At 30.7% G+C, this 22,400-nt stretch overlaps 3 protein-coding genes and 1 long non-coding RNA gene across 7 annotated transcripts; 3 read left to right on the top strand and 1 right to left on the bottom strand.

The window, feature by feature from the left end:
* Window positions 1-903: 903 nt before the first annotated feature.
* On the bottom strand, window positions 904-18,369 carry sev (sevenless). Of its 3 annotated transcripts, none has more exons than XM_035079552.1 (11): window positions 17,533-18,369; window positions 14,307-14,366; window positions 11,878-11,937; window positions 11,722-11,812; window positions 9,872-10,104; window positions 9,532-9,648; window positions 8,671-8,818; window positions 3,024-8,578; window positions 2,583-2,949; window positions 2,260-2,313; window positions 904-1,784 (listed from the first exon to the last, which is right to left on the bottom strand). In XM_035079552.1, exons 1-11 carry the CDS (start codon window positions 17,686-17,688, stop codon window positions 961-963), a joined length of 7,665 nt encoding a protein of 2,554 aa, XP_034935443.1. In that variant the 5' UTR covers window positions 17,689-18,369; the 3' UTR covers window positions 904-960. The 3 variants fall into 3 exon arrangements, with proteins under 3 accessions (XP_034935443.1, XP_034935441.1, XP_034935442.1); XM_035079550.1 differs by having other exon boundaries at window positions 9,406-9,648; window positions 17,533-17,688; XM_035079551.1 differs by lacking the exon at window positions 2,260-2,313 and having other exon boundaries at window positions 9,406-9,648; window positions 17,533-18,368.
* Window positions 10,567-11,930, top strand: LOC118064754 (cAMP-dependent protein kinase catalytic subunit beta-like). The gene has a single exon (XM_035079605.1). It carries the CDS (start codon window positions 10,567-10,569, stop codon window positions 11,710-11,712), a length of 1,146 nt encoding a protein of 381 aa, XP_034935496.1. The 3' UTR covers window positions 11,713-11,930.
* On the top strand, window positions 13,981-15,676 carry LOC118064735 (uncharacterized). Its single transcript, XR_004690081.1, has 4 exons — window positions 13,981-14,110; window positions 14,335-14,431; window positions 14,589-14,858; window positions 14,976-15,676. It is a non-coding gene; the product is annotated as an uncharacterized lncRNA (long non-coding RNA).
* LOC118064734 (lysosomal Pro-X carboxypeptidase) lies at window positions 16,575-22,391 on the top strand. Of its 2 annotated transcripts, XM_035079557.1 has the most exons (8): window positions 16,575-16,696; window positions 16,799-17,002; window positions 20,190-20,435; window positions 20,582-20,722; window positions 20,833-21,113; window positions 21,176-21,333; window positions 21,409-21,581; window positions 21,649-22,391. In XM_035079557.1, the coding sequence occupies exons 3-8, from the start codon at window positions 20,253-20,255 to the stop codon at window positions 22,207-22,209; spliced, it is 1,497 nt and encodes a 498-aa protein (XP_034935448.1). In that variant the 5' UTR covers window positions 16,575-16,696; window positions 16,799-17,002; window positions 20,190-20,252; the 3' UTR covers window positions 22,210-22,391. The 2 variants fall into 2 exon arrangements, with proteins under 2 accessions (XP_034935448.1, XP_034935447.1); XM_035079556.1 differs by lacking the exons at window positions 16,575-16,696; window positions 16,799-17,002 and adding an exon at window positions 18,383-18,406.
* The last annotated feature ends 9 nt before the right edge of the window (window positions 22,392-22,400 follow it).

Genomic DNA, 22,400 nt, shown 5'->3' with positions numbered 1-22,400 from the left:
GTATATATATATGTATCTATAATTCATAGTTTTGTTAAGTTTCCAATCTTTTTCTTTATGCAAACTTTGAATGATCAATTTTTTGTTCATTATTCTATTGTAGATTTACTGAATAGTTTTAATTAGATATAAGCTTTGTAAATATCTTAGACATTAATATTGTATAATTATTATAATAGCTCCTAATATTTTGTTACGAATTATTTCTAATTATTGTAAGTTAAGCACTGTAATAAAATAAATAAAACCAAAAATTAAACTTCAATTTTTACTCGTCTTTATCTTTATTTATTATATAAAATTTTATTCCTCCTAAATACATTTTTCGTTTTATATCATTCAAATCGAAAAACATAAAAACAAATATTGAAAATGTTTCTTTGGTTAAAAAATGGTATACAATATTTACATAATAATATTTTTTTAAAACAAAACCATCAATTATTCCAAGATGAATTATTATAAAATAATCTAGTATTAAATCATAGTGTATCTACAAATAATAATGATAATAAGAACAATACTTGAATTAAATTATTGCATTGGATAATGAAATCCCTAAGTTCTTTTAGATATGTTATTCTAAAAAAATTCATTAAAAATAATTACAATAGTATCAAACAAATTATTGTCATATAAAATTCTAATTATTCTTCTCAAAAATCCAAAGTACAATTTGGCATAATTATTTTTTTGTACATAAAATTTAACAACCTGGAATAATAAATATTCTTTTTATATCTATAACTATATAAACTAAAATATAAATAAAATATTAAAATCATATTGAATATTAATTTTTAAAATAGATCTGGCTTTGCTATGATTGATGTAGTTTTTTTTCAACACTTTTAGTATGAAAAAAAGGAATTTTCTATTCAAATAGTCATGATAGATATATTTATTTTAATTTTAATTGTTTTATTAAAACAGTCACATTATAAAATTCCTTACTATAAACTAATTAACTTTAGTAGAATCAGTATTTACATTTGTGTACGTAACAATATGAGGACTCTCATCAATTCCATGTGGTTGCCTTAGTAAATTTAATAAAACATTATTCATAACAAGAGGTATATTTGCTTTACTACCTTGCAAATTATGAGTTTTATGTAATCTCAATGTTCCATTACTTACAATATTTGTATCATTTATTGTGATATCTCTAGTATTTTCTAATGAATTATTTTTTAATGGATGATTATTTTGTGATTCGAGCATTGAAGAGCTCGGATGTGTTGATGGACTACGTAATGAACTTATAGATGAACCCAATGAATTACAATTTCTATCATCTAAACTAATTCTTGAGCTTTCATCGGTATTCCTCTTCAAGCGTGTGTGTTCATTTAATGACGCTCGTAAGTCATTAGTAAATGCAGAAATAATCTTAGAATTATTAATATCTGAACTATCTAAAGTTTTACTTTTTTTTCCTAACCCTATTTGTGTTAAAATATTATCCAAATGCTCGCAATCCTCTGGAGGAATTTTATTTTGCATTAAAATATCAATTTTAGAGTCAGAATTAGCATTCGAATTAGACTGAATACAATTATTATTTTTATTATCTAACTTATCATTTATAACATGTATTGATCTTGGAATTTCGTATTCACCTATTGGATTATTTGTTATTACTGACTCTGAGTTATCAGCTAATAATTCTAAATATTTTGGTACTTTGACATCTGACATTCGTACTGTTGCACCACTAGTATCTTGTAGGAATGGTTGAGCATCTCGGCTTTCTTCTGAGCTACTAGATTTCCATGAATTACCTGAAGAATCAATTTTTAAAAAAATATTAGTCTTAAATGGAGATTAGTTTTATCAATTATTAATGCTTTATTAATATAATTGAAACGGATTAAAAGTTATACAGAGAAATTATTTTCAACGACACAACAATTTGATTAGGTTCACTAGTAAATGTACTTATAGTTTTATAAGAAAAAACGATAATAAACAAGAAAAAACATCAATTTATGAAAGGAAAACCAAGTGAATTATAAGTAGCGGCATTAAAATTTGTTTTTGAGTTTTCTAGGTCTCTTAAGATTGTATACCTAAAAATTTAATTAAATAATTATAATTAGTGGATATAAAGCATATTTTGGAGTGCAAATGAAGTGATGATTCACATTAGTTTCCATTTCGAACTTTGTTTTTTCTTATTTTTCATTATTCTTTCAAACAATTCCAACTCCAGGTACATACTAGTTGAATAAAAATGATTTCTGGATTGAAACCTACCTGAATAATTATGATTTTGATTCTCGTCAGCAAAGTAAGCCATGTTAGAGACGCCTGCAAGCATGAGCCATGCAATAATGGCATATTTGAATTGAAGCATATATTTAATAATTGTTAAGATGATGTAATGATAAAATTAATCCGATAAATCATGATTTAATTCAGATTAAATCCAACACTGATTAAATTTTAATGGTATCAATAGTGAACAACAAAAGAGTATCATTATAATTGTGAATGTAAGTCCAAAAAGCATGCATTAAAATGACACTGTGTTATTCAATTTTGATTAATGACAATGAAATATACCATCAATTACTAACCTCGTCTAGTGAGATAATGACCCGCATGGACAGGAATAAGCGTTGTATCTTCAGTATTATTTTTTAAAATAATTATTTGCTCTAAACACACTTTAAAGCTTGGCCTGCTATCAGCAATCGTACACCAACATTGGAGCATCAACTGATGCAATCCTGGTGGACAATTAAGTGGTTTAGGAAGCCTTCCACCAGCACGAACATGATGTAGAACCTCAAGATTTGTTCGTGCTGGATAAGGTTGCTGTCCCAACGATGTAATCTCCCACATTAATACTCCAAATGCCCAGACGTCACTTTGAGTTGTAAAAACTCCATCCATCAGTGATTCTGGTGCCATCCATCGCACCGGTAGTAACCCTTCACCTTCCTAATGTTTTAAATTAATTTTAATATTTATCAAATACGTTGAAAGAAAAATGAATTGTCTATTTTTCAATTTACCTTACGATAATAATCATTTTTATAAATATCTCGAGCCAGTCCAAAGTCTCCAATTTTTACAACTCTATTTTCTCGATTTCTTGCCGATACTAGACAATTTCGACATGCAAGATCTCTATGAACAAAGTGTAATCCTTCTAGATATCTACATCCTCTTGCTACATCTTCGCACATTGCTAATAAATCTTGCAATCGTAAAGCTCGAGAGTCTGAAGGCGGTAATGAGCGACTTGCCCTCAAATAACTCAATAAATCACCTGCCTCCATTAATTCTAGTACTAATAGTGGTGGATCTGTGTCAAGACATACACCTAACAATCTAAGCACATGCTTATGTCTAAAGTGGCTCATTAGTTGCGCTTCTTGTAAAAATTCAGTTTTCTCTTGAGCTGTTGCTCCTTTACGCAATGTTTTTATTGCTACTGGCGTAATTCCTGGACCATCAATATCTTTAGCATTACCTTGAAAGACTTCACCAAAAGCACCACTTCCAAGGAATTTAGCTAATGTTATCTGATCCCGTCGTATTTTTGGTAGCATTGAATCATCGTGATCATGTTGAAGTGATGAAACATATAGAGTATTTGATTGAACAAAATTACCTCTAGGAATTTCACGAAGTGTTGCTAATTCAACGTCTGATACAATAGGTGGTGGAAGAATTGCTTTCTTGACTTCTTTACGTTGTCGATTGTATAGACAAAGAAAATAACAAAAGCAAAGTAAAATAATTGTAGCAATGGGAACAACTAGTCCTAGGATTAAACCTAGATGCTGTTGTCCAGCTAAAACAGTTCCACCAACAGTCCAATCAGTTAAATCAACAACAGCACTAGCATTGCTCCATTCTCCAAATCCATATGCATTTTTTGCTTGAACTCGGAATATATATTTATGATTCATCTCCCCAGCAATGATCCAATAATTATCAGTTCCATTGTAATAAAATTTCCATTCATTATTTTTATCATGATGATAATCAATATCATCAACTATTTTCCCTTTTAATCTGTACATAGTTACATGCGATCCATGAGCTTGTGCAGGTTCCCAGTTTAATTGATACACTGAATTCCTTAATTTCGTGACAATCGGTACTCCTGGTGCACTTGGAACATCTCCAAGTGTATGAAAAGTAAACCGTGCATCTGTAGGCCAAATAAAGTCTTCTGTATAAATTGGGTATCTGATAATCAATCGAAATTTATACATGGTTCGAGGTAAAAGTCCTGTGATAGAAAATTTAACTTTAGTGTTATTTTCAATTGACCAATAGTCATGAGCTACTCGCCATTTCTCCAGCTCACCTACCATTGTATATTCTAGGATATAACTGATAGTTAGATTAACAGTAGGAGCCCAAGTAATATTTAGAGCATTAATACTGACACCACTAAGTGTTAAATTATTAGGTTCTGGATACATGTGGACTATCTGACCTTTACTTTCTCCATAAGTATCATTAGAATCTGCTGGATAAGCTCGAACAAATACCAAATAATCTTGGCCAGGAATTAAAGGCTTCAATAATTCTACATATTTACCATCTGAAGTTTTATTCAAATTTTTTATCAACTTTTCACCTTTAGGTCGCTCTCCATTGACTAAATGCAGTGCTCGCCAATGAATTTCATACCAGACATCAGCAGCATTTAAGACTTCTGGTGGATACCAATGAATAGCTGCTAGAGTTGGAGTATATGCTTGAACTGTTACATTCACTGGTGCTGATGGTGCTCCTGCTGCAGTGCGTAATAACACTGAAGATCCAAATTCCAATTGTGACTCATTGTAATAATTACTCAACGCCAGTTTGAATTCATAAGTAGTAAAAGGTTCAAGGTTTTTTATTTCAATCTCTCTCGAGTATCCTTGCAACCGCATCTTCACTTTCTTTTCCTCACATCTATCAGGATTATTATCACAACATTGGAACACTAGAATTGTATAACGAACGCTTGGAAGATTATAATATTTACAACCATAATTTATCTGTGGCTTTGGTAGTTTTATTGTTATACTATTAGCTTTTTTATTAATTTCCTCAACTGTATAAGAAGTTTTAAAAGGTTTTAAACAGTCAGCATTTGGATATGGTTGTAATGATTTACCTATTGCTTTAATACCTCGAATATTTTCTAAATAAATTCTTTTAATATCTTGTTCATTAGGATAGACTTTATTGACGAAGAAAATTTCATCTCCAGCTAAATTAGACCAGTAGACATTTATTTTATCAATAGTTAGAGACACTGGCGGAAGACCACGATTAAAGCCTGGATTAATAATTGAACTACAGACACAACCATTGATTCCTGCTATGTTTAATTGTCCTTCCAATGAAATCCAATACATTACAGCATTATGGGAATCAGTATTATCAATTGCCATTGTTGGTTTTATTAATGGTCTATAAGGACAAGTGCAGTCCTCTTCATCATGATTAAAAAACGGTTTAACATTTTCTCCATATAAATCAGATTGCATAATAATTCCAGCATGATGACCCTCAGTTAATTCAATCCAAAATAAATCACCGGTCAATGGCGAAATGTCTAGATTAACAATACTTTGGCTGGTGGTGACTATTTTTTCAAGTACAAGTTTCCCGAATTCCCAAGCATTTAAATCTAATTTCATGATATTACTCTCGCCAGTCTTCCTTAAAGTCTCAGCCCAATAGAGACTTCTTGATATCCAATCAACACACAAACTCGTTGCTGTCGAGTTTAAAGATAATATTTTAGTAGCATTGTTTCCTTTTAAATCAGCTCTCACAATTTCTTGCATTTCGTTGATCCAATAGAGTTTTTGTTCTGTAGCAAAGTATCTTACTTCAACTGCAATATGTCTGGTGAGAATTTCATTAGACTTTAGATCTAGATCAGCTAATTTAACAGAATCAGTTGTAGAGACAATTAATTGTGGAACTGGATCTTCATATTCTGTAGAAATATTAATCATGTCTGCAAATGGACCTGCTCCAACATCAGTGAAAGCTCTTACTTCGAAATAATAGCTTGTGTTAGCTTTCAAATTGTTAGCTATATATTCTCTGGTATTATGACTGACAGTTACTTGATCGCAAATTTGAACTTCAACATGATTTTCAACATACCAACATCTTAAAGTATACCCTCGAATTACTCCATTTTGAAATTCTGGTAAATCCCATCTGAAAGTTATACAAATGTCCAATTGATTATTATTCATTGGATCTTGATTGAATTCAACAAAACCTCGAACATTAGTTGGCTGGCTGGGAACAGATTGAGGTGTTCTAAGGACTTTCCTTGAATGTGGAGCAGCTCCCCAATATGTAAATGCTTTGATTGTAACTTCAAGAACAGAATAAGGTAAAATTTGTTCAGAATTGTTATAAGGTACTATTGTATCAGTAGTTATTTCAGCATTAGAATTGGTGTTAATAAAATTAGCAAACTTAACTTCATAAAAGACTGTGCCATAATTAGTATTATTTACTGGATCCCATGTGACATAGAAATTCCGCCAAGTTCCTTCAACTCGAATGCTATCAAAGGCTACTGCTCGTGGAATAACAGATATATTTTCTTTAGTTAAACCATCAGGATATTGATGAAGAGCTGGATCTATGATAGCTACCATATGTAATCCAATTAAAGTAATTCCATTAATCATAGCAGTGTTTTGACCAGTTAAATCTCCAATTACAGCATTTTTATCATCTTGAAGCCACAATAAATGCTCGGAAAAATAGCACAACGGGCCTTGAATATTTGGATATTGAAGAGATGATACTTTTTCAGGAATGATTTTTTGATTGATTGAAATTTTCTCTGATGTTGGTGCTCGATAGACAACCGAGCCACTTTCATAGCTTCTGACAATCCAATAAATATATCTATTTTCTGTATCTAAAGTTAATCCCATCACTTGTTTGCCATTAAATATTTCATCAGAGTGATAGTATCTTCTATCTAATCCATTAAGTCTTGCAACTTCAACAGCATGACCTGTCGACCAATATAAATAAGCTTCTTGAGAATCAATAATTAATTCTTTAACTATTGCTAAAATAGACATTGGTTCTTGATGAGATCCATTCAAATTAGCTCGAGTTATAATTTGTTGTTTTGGATTTGCCCAATATATTTTCTTAGCTATCCAATCTACGGCCACACTACCAACAGAATTGATATTCAATTTAGTCTTTTCATGACTAGTTATATTGTATCGATAAAGTGCTGAATTATTACCTACTATGTACAAAGTATCTTGATACCAACTAACATCAACGATATGATATTCAGTTTCAGAATCCCGCAGGCTTTCTTTTGAAATTAAAGTATTTACATTTTCACCTGTAACATCACTCTTCAGAAGCCCTTCATTCGCTGACCACAGAATAGAAGCGTGAGAATTTTCTCGTAATGTTTTTCCACGAAATTCTGTGGACCAAGGACCATGTCCTGCTTTTGTATAAGCAGCAACTTTGATAATATACTCTGATTTTTCTCGTAAATCATTAACTACATGACTTAATCCTGATATTTCTCTCTGTTGAATAATATCTCCAGTAGTGTTGTCTTTAATTTCCAATTCATACGACCAATTTTGCCAAGCACCTTTACCTTGTCCGCCAAGCAGATGAGGAGCTTGCCAGGATACCTTAGCTCTTTTTGCTCCAAGAACAGCTTGGACACCGGTCGGAGGATTGACAGGAACTGGAATTGGTTGACTTGCATTCATCAATACATTTACACTCACAAAAGACCCGTCTGATCTATCAGGATAAGCATTATGAAAGTATCTATTTTGTCCTGAATGATAACCTTCTGTCAAAACTTCCTCTCCATTCGTCCAGTAAAAGAGACCATTCGCCATAGCAAGAGAAACTACATTTTTAAACTTAGGTTGTTGAGTATTGTCACGAAGGTTAAGAATCTCTCGACCATCTAGAGACACAGAAATGACGGTATTTTGTGTATGATCCGGAACAAGCAGACGAAAATTAGTATGGTCTACAGTAAAAGCTCCTAAATCTTTATCTTCAACAATTAGATACGGTTGAACTTCATGCTTTATGCCATTACTGATGTCTGCTAAATCCAACCGGAATAGTCCTGCTCTTGTAACCCAAAATAAATATCCATTATAAGGATCTACTTCAATATGGGATGGTCGGGTCATAAAACCTGCCATTGCTACGGTTAGTCCTTTTCCGTCTAGATTACATCGAGCTATTTGCCAAACAGTTGTAGCATGATTCACTTCACCCAAGATGTACAAATGGGAATTTAGCCAGTCCACTGTTAGACTTAGAGGTTTAAAATTAGCTTGATCTGGTCTAAGAATCACCACTGGTTCTTTCGATTCATCGAGTATGGAAATTCGAAAAATATATCCCATTGCATCTGATACAAACAACTGTGCTGAAGCTACGTGAATTGCTACTCCACGAATACGGCTATTCGTTCGATAAATAATACTTGGTTCATCAAGCATGTCTGCACCTTGCTTCATCACCACACGTTCACCACCCAGAATTAAGATAGGTTGCTGAGTGTCTTTGACTGCAACATAAAATAATAGTAATCTTGAAGTGTTTTATTGGAATAATAATAATTATTATTATTATTACTAAATGATAATCATTTTATTTTACCAGTTGGTTCTGGAGGTGTAGTGATGTAAATGACTGCTGGTGGTCCATCTCCAATAGCATTTCTCATAGATACACTTACTGAATAATTTTGATTTGGCTTCAAGTTTTGGAACATGTAATGATTGGTGTTCTCTGAAGCTGGAATATCCTAGATGTTTAAAAAACAGACAGACATTAATTAAAATATTTAAAACAGTAATTAAGTTGAAAAACCAAACATACAGCTATAAAAACAACAACACAGGTTTTTTTTTATGTGTAATAAAAAATTAAATGGTCATCATTCATTGTTGCAGCCCTTAAATGTTAAACAGGTGAAGAGAACGCCATGCCAGAATTAATTTATAAAAATTATTATTGTCTGGTTCTAACAATTATTATAAGATTAGTCAGCTCATCAATTATAAATGAAAACATTACATTGCACATCATGCAGAAAGCAACATAAACGGAGTTAAAAGTAGCAAAGCAATGATTCAAAATATTATTAATAAAGCAAATTGTTGAACCAGCGTTCACTAAATTCTACTGCTAAATCTAAAATACTTGTGAAGAATAACTACAAAGAAATGTGCTGGAATAAGTTATTTACATGTGTATAAAGTATTGCACAAGAAAATTGTCTCTACGTGTGAGGAAGAATTTAGTAAGAAATATAAAACAAAAAAAATAAATAAGTGGTATATAATCAACAAAAAATCTACTAGACTTTGCAAGTTCTGGCGTGGCGTATACCTTATTGAGAAGGGTATAATCAGCTCCTTGTAATTGTAAAACATAAGACAAAAGTGGACCATTGACAAAAGGTCCAGGTTCCCAAGATACAGACACACGGCAACTATCGACTGCTGCTGCTCTTACAATTACTGGTGCTGAAGTTGGTCGACCCTCTGCCAAAGTAAGTATTACTACACTTGGAGATGAAACTATAGGCTCAGGATTATGTTGTGATGACTTTAATAGCAAGGCCACTCGAAACTAAAATGTTTTGTAGTTGATGGATTAATTTAATAAATTTTAAAACACTTATTCTGATCAATAAATTCATTCCACAGGTCTGCAAAAAAAATGTAACAAAAAGAAATGATGTGTTGGAAATTTTTGGTATTTATCAAGTTGAAATCTATAAGAAAATGTATAAAAATAATATGCAATGTTTTACTTGCAGGCCTGTGTTATTATTCTGATAAATAACAATTACCCTATATTTAGTATAAGGCTGTAAATTTTCAACAAGTATTTGATCATCTTCCCCCCACGATTGATTCCGACAATATTGCCAAGTTTCAGCCAACTCTTCATATCTCCACTGTACTAGGTACGAAATCCCAGTGGCTCTTCTTTTGATATCAATTCCCTTCCATTCCAGTCGTAACGAAGTTGCTGTCAAAGAATCAGCAACCAATGCTGGTGCTGGTGGTACACCTATTTCCGCTGAAAGTAAATTTAAAAAATGTTATATCATGAATCTATTTATATACTAATTAAACTTGTTATCAGTTATTTTTAAATGGACTAAACATTTTTCTTTTTAAGGTCCATTTAATAGACAGATAATTAAAGTTAAATTAATTATTGAATTCTATAAGACGCAAAAAGATCTATATTACTTTTATTTGGAGAGATTATTATTATCTCCTGCCACATAAAAATTCGCTTTATCGTAAATATTTATTGTTTTAATAAAAAAAATAAATATTCTTTGCATATATTCAATTAATCGATTGTTTATAGCCAACATTACACCAACATTAAAGCATTTTTATTTTACTCATACCAAGATAAGAAGTAAATCAATGCAAAAAAACTGGAAGTGTCAATTACAATAACAATAGACTGTCGATCATTAATTTATTGATAAATATGTATTTATTCGTGTAATAGGAATGATCTATTATGCTATTAAACTTGAACATTGGTAGCCGGTCGTCTAAAAATAAAGATAAAGAGTGGTCCCAAGATAATGATGGCAAAGAAAGATCAGAAAAGGATTCGATAGCCGAAAATTTAGATTACTATGAAAACTACAAGAAGATTCTGGACGAGTTGCGATATGAATTCATGAAGAAGTGGAAAATGAAACATATAAATAAAGATGTGAGTCTTGATGACTTCCAAGTTCTACGAACTTTGGGAATTGGTGCATTTGGAAGAGTTAAGCTTATTAAACACAAGCAAACCTCTACATATTATGCTATGAAAATCCTAGAAAAACGTCAGCTGGTTAAAACAAAACAAATTGATCACACGAGAAATGAGAAGCGAGTTCTTCAATCAATTGATTATCCTTTTGTTATAACATTGTCATATTTTTGCAAAGACAATTCATATTTGTATATAATATTGCCATTTATAAATGGTGGAGAATTGTTTTCATATTTAAGACGAAAAGGTAAATTTCCTGAACGACAAGCAAGATTCTATGCAGCTCAAGTGGTGCTTGCTTTGGAGTATCTGCACTACTGTGGCTTAGTTTATAGAGACTTGAAGCCTGAAAATATTTTGTTGGATAGAGAAGGATATTTGAAACTGATTGATTTTGGTTTTTGCAAGTATATTGAAGGTAAAAGAACCTGGACTCTTTGTGGTACACCAGAATACCTAGCACCAGAAGTCATCCTATCAAAAGGATATGGAAAATCAGTTGATTGGTGGAGTTTTGGTATTTTAATTTACGAAATGAATGCTGGATATGCACCATTTTTTTCTCATGATCAAATGAAAATATATGAGAAGATTGTCTTAGGAAAATATAAATTCCCTGGTCATTTTAAAGAAAATTTGAAAAGTATTGTCAGCAGCTTGCTGCAAACTGACTTGACCAGACGCTTTGGCAATCTCAAAAATGGTTCTTTGGATATTAAGAAGCATGTATGGTTTCAAACTATCGACTGGGATCGGGTTTACCATCGAAAAATCAAACCTTCTTATATACCTGTATGTAAAAAAGACAGTGATGCTAATAACTTTGATTTTTATGAAGAAAAAGATTTGAAAATTGATTCGAAAGATCTTTATCATAAAGAATTTGCTGATTTTTAATTTTATTACCTTTGAGTTGTTGAAAATAACGATTAAGAGCATCATGACAACCAAGGACGCAATATAATTCTTTTGGAGGTAGCAATTCTTGGGTACCATTCTGAAAAAAAGATATTTTTATTCAATTTTGGTAATTATAATAATTTAAAAGATTTAATTACTTACGCATATTGATTGACAGCTAGTTTCTAAAGCTTGTTCCCATGCTGTACATCCTTTTTCACACTGAAATTTCATGATAATTATATAAATATTTTAATTTTTAATTAAAATACTTGATGTTAGTGTTAAAATGAAAAATAAATTACTTCTTAATTATTTAATAATTGAGAGATTACAGTTTTATTTATTTTTACCCTGTTTGACATGAATAAACGTAAATTAAATTGAGCGAAAATTCCTCTTAATATGAGTGACGCAAGCTTAAAGCTCGCAAGTTATGTATTGAAGTGGGTATAATACTCATCATCAAATAGAGTATTAACACAAGATAAAATGTCATGTCAAATTATAGTCAAATTATAACCTATACGTAGGAGTTTCATTTTTGTCATTATAAAAAAAATGCGTGATATCCTAACACGAGTTAAATTAAATTAAAGTAGGATAATTGGATTGCAAAATATTTTATTGAAGAGTTGGTGTCAATAAAAGTATTTTATTTTAATTCATCCAAGTAGCAAAATTGTGGTAGTAAAAAAATAATAGATAAAATATTACTAATATTGATATTATTAACTGTATAACAGTCGAGTAGTAGTAATATCAGTTGTAAAAGTAGTGGGTGTAGTAGTATAAGCAGAAGCAACATGTAGCACGTGCCTTGAGTATCCAACGCCTACGTTCATAAGATGCCAACGTCGACACACACTCATTACATTACTTGTCAAGGCATGGATTTGCGAATTGCAATTTAACGCATCGACGTACAAAAAAGGAAGTTAATAATTATGTATATTTATAAAAAGAAAAACAAAGTACTGGATATAGTACCAGTATTTTTTTTGTGCTTTTTTGTTGATAAAAAAATTGTGCTTCTACTTTGCGTTACTTCCAATAAAAAACCAACCTTTAAAAATAAAAAACTATGGGCTCAGTAAAATATTATTAGTTTGACTTTTTCTGAAAATTCTGCTAAGGTGGATTTATTTCCTGTTGAACAGAAGCTCCTCATCAAATGTCAACATTGGTACTAGAAATTCTTTAAAATATTCTATCAATTGGTTTCTGTTATTATTGGTACAATTTTTACTTTCATAATGTCTACTACACTAGTAAATATATAAAATCCAGCTATTTATCACAAAGAGGGTATCTCTAGGGTCACTTGAGACATACGGACTGCGTAAAACGCCTTACAATACAGTGATAAATATTTCAATAAATAACTTTTGGCTCAATATACAGTGTATCCCACAGATGTATCACGTGTAACAGATATTACACAAAATAATTACTACAACAACAAAAATGATTATTTTACGTTAATATTATCAGAGAATCCATTTAGATAAGAATGCTACCAAGTTTACTCCAAAAAACTTCTTTTATTTTTCAACATGAACAAAAAAAGAAGATAATAAATCTGATGAGTTTAGTAATTTGATCAGGACAAAAAAAAAACAGTAGAAAAAAAAACAACAAAATACAACAGAGAAAATGAGCAAATCAAGTAAAATAAGCAGATACAAAGAGCAGCGTCCGTTAATTTCTCACTTCCTCATTAAATCTTCCTCTACGCGTATTCTCAAAACCCCTGTAGGACTTCTTTCCGTTGTAAATTGAATCCATATTATATTTATTCCAACTAATGCATATGTGTACAGCATAATAAATAAAATTCGTTCGTTTACCGTACACTCTATAAATTTATTCAATTTTACTTTTTATTATGTTATTTCCGTATAGAATAGAAACAAGTATGTGGCAGAATTCGAGGTCGCACGTCAATTTAATGACATCCGTTAAAAGCGACACTTGTACGCAATCTAATTTAAAACACGAAACCCCATTTGTATATTACATGTCAGTTATATACTTGGTTTGTTGTACTTGTTCATCATGCTTGATGTTTCTGCAACATAAGTCACGAAAAGCTCACTCTCAAGATCAAACAATTGGTTAGCGTCACAATTAATATCGAATACAATCGATATCTTCCAATCAACGGTCGTTGATTGTGAAATCGATTCTTGCACAATCGCGGACAAATAATAACTGAAGATTCCGCCAACAACAGAAAAAAAAATTTTTTTCGTAAATGATTGCCGTGAAAGTATGAACGAAATTGGTTTTGTTTATTTTGTAGCGGCATTTTGACTTTCTCTTGGACAATAAAATTAAATTATCATGTATTATATCCCCTGAAACGATACGGTCCAACCACAAAGTGACGGAAGTAGGTGTTCTATTATTATTCCAATACGGTACAATAGGAATTGTTTGGTTAAGTTAAATTCATATTTTGTACATACAAACATTCATCACTCTATATTATCAAATTTAGTGAATATTTACGTAAAAATAATTGTAATAGTAAACTAGATTTTATACAAATTATTTATAAGTACAATAAAAAAAATATTTTTATTTACCTGATCTATTTTACATCTTACTCCGCAGCCCACTTCTAAACTGATGTCATCTGTGCGGTTCTGCAACGGAGAAAAGAAATTGCAATACCATTGATAAATATTTATATTTAATATGAAAATTTTCGGTATGTTTTTATAATGTTAATTAATGTGATATGTATGATAAGTAGTTGAAAATTCTCAAGAATACATTAAAAGTGTCAACATGGTTGGATTCACACCCTTCTTGACTTTGAACTTGAGAATGTTATAATCTCCATTTTCCATGACTCTCTATTACAGCACTACCTGTTTTGACAAAGTGAACACCTGTGTTCCGGAAGTAACTAACATTCAGGTGCAAATCGGATGTCAAAGTAACCCCTAATTTTGATTATCGTGATCAGACATTTCCCTCAGCCGGATTTAGTGTTCAGCGATTTATCATAATGATTGTAGTCTTTACCAGAGGGTACCAATTGAACCGGATGAAACAATTTACTATCTTATAAAGGGTGCAAGCGTTTTAATTTATTTTTACAGCCTCATCTACTTTTCAACATTAGATTTATGGTAATTTTATGTATTGTAATCATATAAATATTTTATAATTATTTATTTTTTTCATCATTTTTCAAATTTAAAGAAAAAATTTTTTAATTAAAAAATTAATTTTGTCTTCTGTTACAGATATTATCACATTAACCATATGTGGGCATACATAAACATTGATTTGTTTACCTTCAATCCTAAAATACCATTGATAAATGCAAAAAAGAAAACAAATATTAGTCTTCCAACACAACGAACATCCGGTTTCTATGAGAGGGTTTCTTTCCCATCACTTCCTTGAAAGAAAGTAAAAGCACTTTTATGGATAAAATAAAGCAGAAGTATGTTAAGTGGACTAAAGTTAATGAGCTCAAAGGTAACAGCCTGCTCGACCTAGTGCACGTCCGTGTCTAACGTCTTGGTTACGCATCAAGACCCACTATTACACCAACTGTTATATCGTACCCTTTTTCTCAGTGATTATATCAATAAGAGTACCCAAGGCTTCTATTCTTTAAAGCACTTTAAACTATCAAATACCATATTCACACTTCAGTAAGTTAACTTTTTGTGAATTGTTTTGATAAAAATATTAAAAGTTACTTCTTGCAAAAAGTTACCTGAAATATCATTAGCATCGGATTACCATTTGATACAAAGAACTGAAAAATAATGATGCTCAACCACAAGCTTGTTGCTTTTTTCTCATTGTTGAGGTATACTACGGCGTAAGGACTCCAAGAGTCACACGATATCGGATAACTCCTGCCGGAAGGTTCGAACAATGAAATGTAATACTATTGCCGATGTACTTGAAATAGAATTTTTACATCAATATCAACCAGGGATTTATGATTTAAATTTTATTTTTATATTACGATAGCAATCGTCATAATACAAGGAAATTAACTCTTATGAAACTAGGCCATCATTATTTATATTAAAATAAATAATTTTTTATTTCAGGATAATTGAATTTAAAAATCAACAGTAACTCTAGAATATTTTTGAGATAAGTTTCTAATTTAATGAGAAGATGGTCCATGAGGGAAGGTTGACGTACAATTGAATACCCTAACATGATACCCGTATGATAAAAACTGACATATGATGGCATCTATTTTAGAAAAATATTTTCAGAGTTAATAGATATATATATTCCTAGTATTTATATGATTAATCATGACCAGTATTAATATTTCGAAATCCATGTACATAATGTATAACAACGTATAGTATTAATTCGCTTAAATAAAGTATCCAAATGAACCAGCAAATAGAAAAAAAGTTAGGTAAAAAATTGGATATTGATGGAAGTCTCTCGGGTCATCAATAATTGTATCTAGCCGCGTCAAGAAGAAGCGATAGATCGGCGCCACATATTATAAACATCTGATTTAAAAGTATATTTTTTTATCATTTTAAATTATAGAGTTGATCTATGTGGTCTACTGATAAATCTAAAGGTTTCCCCTTTTTCAAGATGATTATTTTTTTCACACTTTTAGAAGAAAAATCTTTTTACATAACATATAAATTACGAGTATTTTTCTTCATCTTGAAATCATTTTCATGATTAACAGATAAATCCTGGGAAACGTGTACGCATATGTAAAATGTGATTTCATTATATACTAAACGATGTTGATGATTGTTTAGCGTAGAGTTATGTAAACTATTTTGATCTGATATGTGGCAGTGGTAGGCAAATGATATGAGGACAGAATAGATGTATAACCACTGTTCTGGCTACATATATGATGCATGATGATACCTCTACATTTTTACATTCCTCGCGAAATGTTAATTTATCTCACATAGGAATTTTAGAACCAATCATTTCTTACTTAATAATTCAGGTAAGTCATATAGTGTATTAGTTGAAAATAAATTAAAAAAATTTTTTTAAATATTTTTTGTTACATCCACACTAGATTAATCTATTTTGTCATATTTTGTAGGCTTATCCAAGAGACTGTGCTTATATGGTTGGTGATGATGCGCCGTCATGTAGTTAAGTTAATTAATGGACAGTACAGTCTGGCTGAAGAGTCTGTTTAAATTGATACGTCCTTCATGTTCGGCCATATTTTTGTGTCTTATTTTATGCATCAACATTTGTAAATTTGATTGAACAAAATTGTGAAACATAAATATATACACACGTATGTACATCAGTAATTGATTAAAAAATGTTTATCTATTAAATTTAATGATTAAGAGAATGAGTTAGTTCATCGAATTAAAATCTAATTATTTCCAATTTAATAGATCAGTGATTGCTAGTAAATAATTTTAAAATGAAAAATAAATTAAAATAAATTAATCACTGAGTAATTAATATTATCAGAAGTATTATGCGTGTAATTTTTTTTGATATTACTTATGATTATTTTTTATAAAAAAAGCTTTATAAAGCGAATTTTTTTATTATTTAAAAATTAATAAACAATATTGCGTTTATTTGTATCTTCTTCTGTCAGTTAATAAACGTATCATTAGCGATGAACTTTACTCTCAACTCATAACAACTTTATAACATTAAAGCAACACAATTATAATAATATTGAAACTTAATTATTGACATTGTAAACTGGACAATAACAGCTAACCATTTTTTTTCAACAAAGCATAAATTTCTATCCATTTATTTTTGATTAGAATCAACAGAAAAATAATAAAAAAGAATTATTACCTGATTGAAATCTAAATCGGGACATCGGGATGCACAATCTTCCAATAAACTGCCAGTTGTAGGCGGTTGTTCTTCCAAATCTTCTGGCAATAAAGCCGAAATACTTGTTACCAGTGCCAACACCTTTAGTAGTGCGCATAATCGTTTTGATAACATAATATTAACTTAATATACCGCGCGATTCGTCAATCGCGTCTTCATTAATTGTTCAAAAATTTCACTCAACTTTTGATCAATTTTAACTCCATTGTCCTTCTTTTCTTCTTCCACTCTTGTTCTAGCTGCACCATCAAGAACATCTTTATCCTTTATCACATTATCTAATTATACCACTTCCAATAATTATCTTAACAATACCAACATCATCAAATTGATCACTTAAATATTTTTTTATTTTATTAAATAATTAATAAGCATTTTTTTCCAATTTTTCTGCTGATTATTTAATAAAAATGTCAATGATTTTTAATCCAATAATTTTAATTCACTAATTATTTATAAAACCGAACTTTGAATAATTAATTAACTAATCAACACTGATATAAAAAACCATTATTTTTCTTTCTTTGAAAGGCAAAGTTATTTTAGTAAACGTACATCTCTGAACAGTTGTTGGAGGCCGGCGAGCATAAGAGCAACTAACTCCGAATGACCACAAGACACTCCATTTACTCCCACCACATACCCTTATATCTTTCACTCTTCATAAGCAGCCCTTTTTGATGGAGGATATATAAGTACGTAGGGTGTAGGCAACAGGCAGTGTAGTATTCGATAGATCAACGTAGCTAACTGTTATGCTGATCATGTATCACGTTAAATAACTACAAGTATTATAATCATATGTAGCACCAACTTATATTATATGTATATGGTAAGTAAGTAGATGCTTCGTTTATGATATGACTGTTTATAACTCTTTACTGAGGAGCACTGATGGTCAATTGATGGATTGACCTGTTCGTACTATTCTCGTAAACCTTTCATTCATCAACAACAAGCACGTGCTTGACTTTATTCACTGAAGAAGAAAAGATGAAGAAGATGATGATGATGAAAACAAGTTACTTACCAATCTTCAGCGCTACTCTTTTTATAATCACCATAATTAATAGTCATTATGATGACTCTCTCTCTAAGTAAACAGTCACTTTTGGTATTCATCTTTATTCAGATCATTGTCTTTAATTAAATGATCATCATTTTTATCAATCCAAAAATTTTTATTGATAATTTACCTCCCATTTTTGTTATAAACATTAAAATGAATATGTTATCTGCACATTCAGACATCTTGAAAATGTTTTGTTCGTTTTCCTGTATCTTATTGTGAAGAATATGATGATTGACTCTTGATTATTTCTCTGTGATAACCCGAAGGCTTTGTCATTTTAAAAATAGGTTTCACGAAGCTACGGCTAATGTATTTTATGCTGATAAAAATTTTCTGAAAAATGGGTTAAAAAATGATTGACTGTCCTGAGCTATTTTATAAAATAAATGTTAATAGTAATAGTTAGCAAAAAAAACATCACTAGTGTCGTTGTATGCTTTCAACAGGATGGGCGTTGACCATCAGGTATTTGCTCGTTTAAATAACGAAGAGCATGAGGAAATTTTAAAGTCAAATACCTGAAATTACGAACCAAACATCATAGTAAATACATAAGACTAAAAAAATAATGAAATCATAACTAACCTGGGGTTTTCCCGCATTTAATTTAATCGAAATAAATACTTTCACACTTTTTTGTGTGAAATAGCAATAAACAAAAATTATCATCATCATAAATAACCAATAAAATTTTTATTATTTAGTATTTTGAAATTGATCGTGATTCAATCAACGAAAGAGTAATTTAATCAACAAATTTAGCTTTGAGGATATATTTTTTTTAAATATTAATAATTGTTAAGTAGCGTCTATAAATAAATAACCTCAATATTTATTCTAAAATTTGGTTATAAAAAATGTAACCTCATCAAAAATGATGCTTTGAAAGATTTTAAAACGATATTAACAAATTCTGGAGAGGAGTTACGAAACGATAGCCAGCAATCGAGGCTTATATCCTAACTTGAATGACCGTTGCAGGTTACCTAGAACTTCCTGCGGAAATAGCCAATATACTCCTCCGACCTCCAACTCAGTAGTTGGTAACTTGTTCGCTCTCCAGTTTTGTACACCCCGGACCTATATGATCGCCCTAACAACTTCGGCCCGCTTTTGTTACACTCATCATCATTATCATCATCATCATCCATGTATTTACAACAAAGCTTATTCTTTTAATTTTATATATTTGTCCAACGACATATCATGGTTAAAATGCTTCATCTTTAATTTCAATTATGTTTACTCAAAAAAAAATATTGTACAATTGATTAAATATTTTTGATCATGACTATCTCATGAGAATATACATTTATCTTCTTCATAACCATCAAAATAATTCAATTCAAGTTTTATAAGTTAAAAATCAATTTTATCCACACAGAAATGTTCGTGTCAATTAATTTAATTCTTATCTGCGATTAATACTGTAGAAAATTAATCTTTCGTACACTTGGAGTATGATCAGAAGGGTCATCGTCTTTCCTATTATATATTGTTATTGATTATAATTCCTTAGCTTCTTATTGAAAATTCTCAACAGTCAGTCTTTGGATTCCCAACCGACAACATCATCATCAAACATTTTATCACAAGCAGTATTGAGATGATTACAATTCGAAGAATTGTTATAATTAGTTGTGTAGTATTATTCCAATGCTTTAATCAATCTTATTCATTAAACTACTGGAGGAAAGGTGCAATAATTGATAATAACAATCATGGAATGAAATATCAAAGAGCTAATCAATCAAAATATAAATACGAGATAAGGAAAATCACTGTCCCGGTATGTATGAGCTTATTGCGATGTTATTGAATTTTTATTTATGATATCAAGTTTATTTATTTTTTTTGTTAAATTGTTGATCAGCAATAAATTAATTTTTCTTTCAATGATATGATGATAAATAATTGTTATGATCATTTCTGTAGGTTGATCATTTTAGTTTTGCTGTAAATGAATCATTCCAACTTCGTTACCTCGTCAATGATACATGGCAGAAAGATGAAAACCCACCGATTTTTTTTTATACTGGTAATGAAGGATGGATAGAAGTGTTTGCAGAAAACACAGTGAGTGTAAAATCAACGATATCACTAGATACTAAAAAAATGGATCTGAACGCACTTTGTGCTCTGACGACGAACTTTCCACTCATATAATATATATTTAAAATTCTTAGGGTTTTATGTGGGATATTGCTCCAAATTTCGGAGCACTTTTAGTTTTTGCTGAGCATCGTTATTATGGTGAATCACTTCCTTATGGGAATAAATCTTATTCTGATGCAAAATATCTAGGATACTTGAATTCTCAGCAGGCATTAGCTGACTATGTTCAGTTGATTGAATTCCTTAAATCAGATCCTAAATTGAAGAGTAGTTCTGTCATTGCATTTGGTGGATCCTATGGTGGAATGCTGAGTGCTTGGTTCCGAATAAAATATCCACATATTGTGCAAGGGTAAATATGTATAGGTAAAAGTAAATGTTGACTTGGTATTCATCGTCGTTATTATCATTTAGAGCAATAGCAGCTTCGGCGCCAATTCTTCAATTTACTGACATAACTGATTGCGAGGCATTTTCTCGTATTGTAACATCAGATTTCCGCGCAGCTAATCCTACATGTCCGAAACTAATCCGCAGATCATGGGGTGCTATAGCTAATATAACATCGACTGGTAATTATAATAAAATTAATCAGGATCAATAATTTTCAATTTTTTTTATAAATCATTTTAATTATTTATTTATAGAAAAAGGCAAGCAGTGGCTCTCTAGCTCATGGAAATTATGTAAACCGCTCAATACTACTGATGACATAAATCAATTTAAAAATTGGTTAATCAACATTTACAGTAATTTAGCTATGGTAGATTATCCTTATGAGTCTGACTTTCTAGCTCCACTTCCAGCTTATCCAATAACAGTAAGTTTTCATGCTACACTAATTGATAATAATTAGGTCATTGATTAATTACGAAATCTGATTATAGGAGTTTTGTAAACATTTAAATAAAATGAATCCAACTCATGAAGAGCTTCTAACTATTCTGAACAAAGCAGTGAATGTTTATACTAATTATACTGGTAAAACATCTTGCCTCGCCACAGAAGATGCTTCACCAGATTTAGGAGCAACAGGCTGGAATTATCAAGCATGCACAGAGATGATTATGCCAATGTGTTCTGATGGAATTCACGATATGTTTGAGCCTCAGGCATGGAATCTGCAGGAATATAGTGATTTTTGTGTTAAAGCATATAATGTTACACCAAAGCCTTACTTAGCTTGTCAGACATATGGATGTAATGATCTGTCTACTGCTACGAATATTGTCTTCAGCAATGGATTATTGGATCCTTGGTCTAGTGGTGGGGTTTTAAGAAACTTGTCTCAATCTGCTTTAGCAATAGTCATAGCTGAAGGAGCTCACCATCTTGACTTGAGAAGTGCTAATGCTGCGGATCCATATTCCGTTACTGTAGCACGAAAATTTCATCAGCATGCGATAACGAGATGGATCAGAGAGCATGATGAAAATTTAAGTAAATGATAATATTACATAGATAACTACAAATAATAATTTCATTACTTTATTAAGTATATTTAAATATGTGTGCATACAATGTTATAAACATATCATTCTATATTAAATAAAAGAATACTAATTAGATAAAAAAATAAATAACAGCATAATAGTAAAATAATAAATAATACAAACATTATTTTAAAAATATCATCAAA

The sequence above is a fragment of the Chelonus insularis genome, unplaced genomic scaffold (assembly GCF_013357705.1).
Source record: "Chelonus insularis isolate UGA/USDA-ARS -01 unplaced genomic scaffold, ASM1335770v1 contig_24_pilon, whole genome shotgun sequence".
Classification (NCBI taxonomy): Eukaryota; Metazoa; Arthropoda; class Insecta; order Hymenoptera; family Braconidae; genus Chelonus; species Chelonus insularis.
The sequence above is the reverse complement of the archived record's forward strand: the minus strand, read 5'-3'. Positions and strand labels throughout refer to the sequence as shown.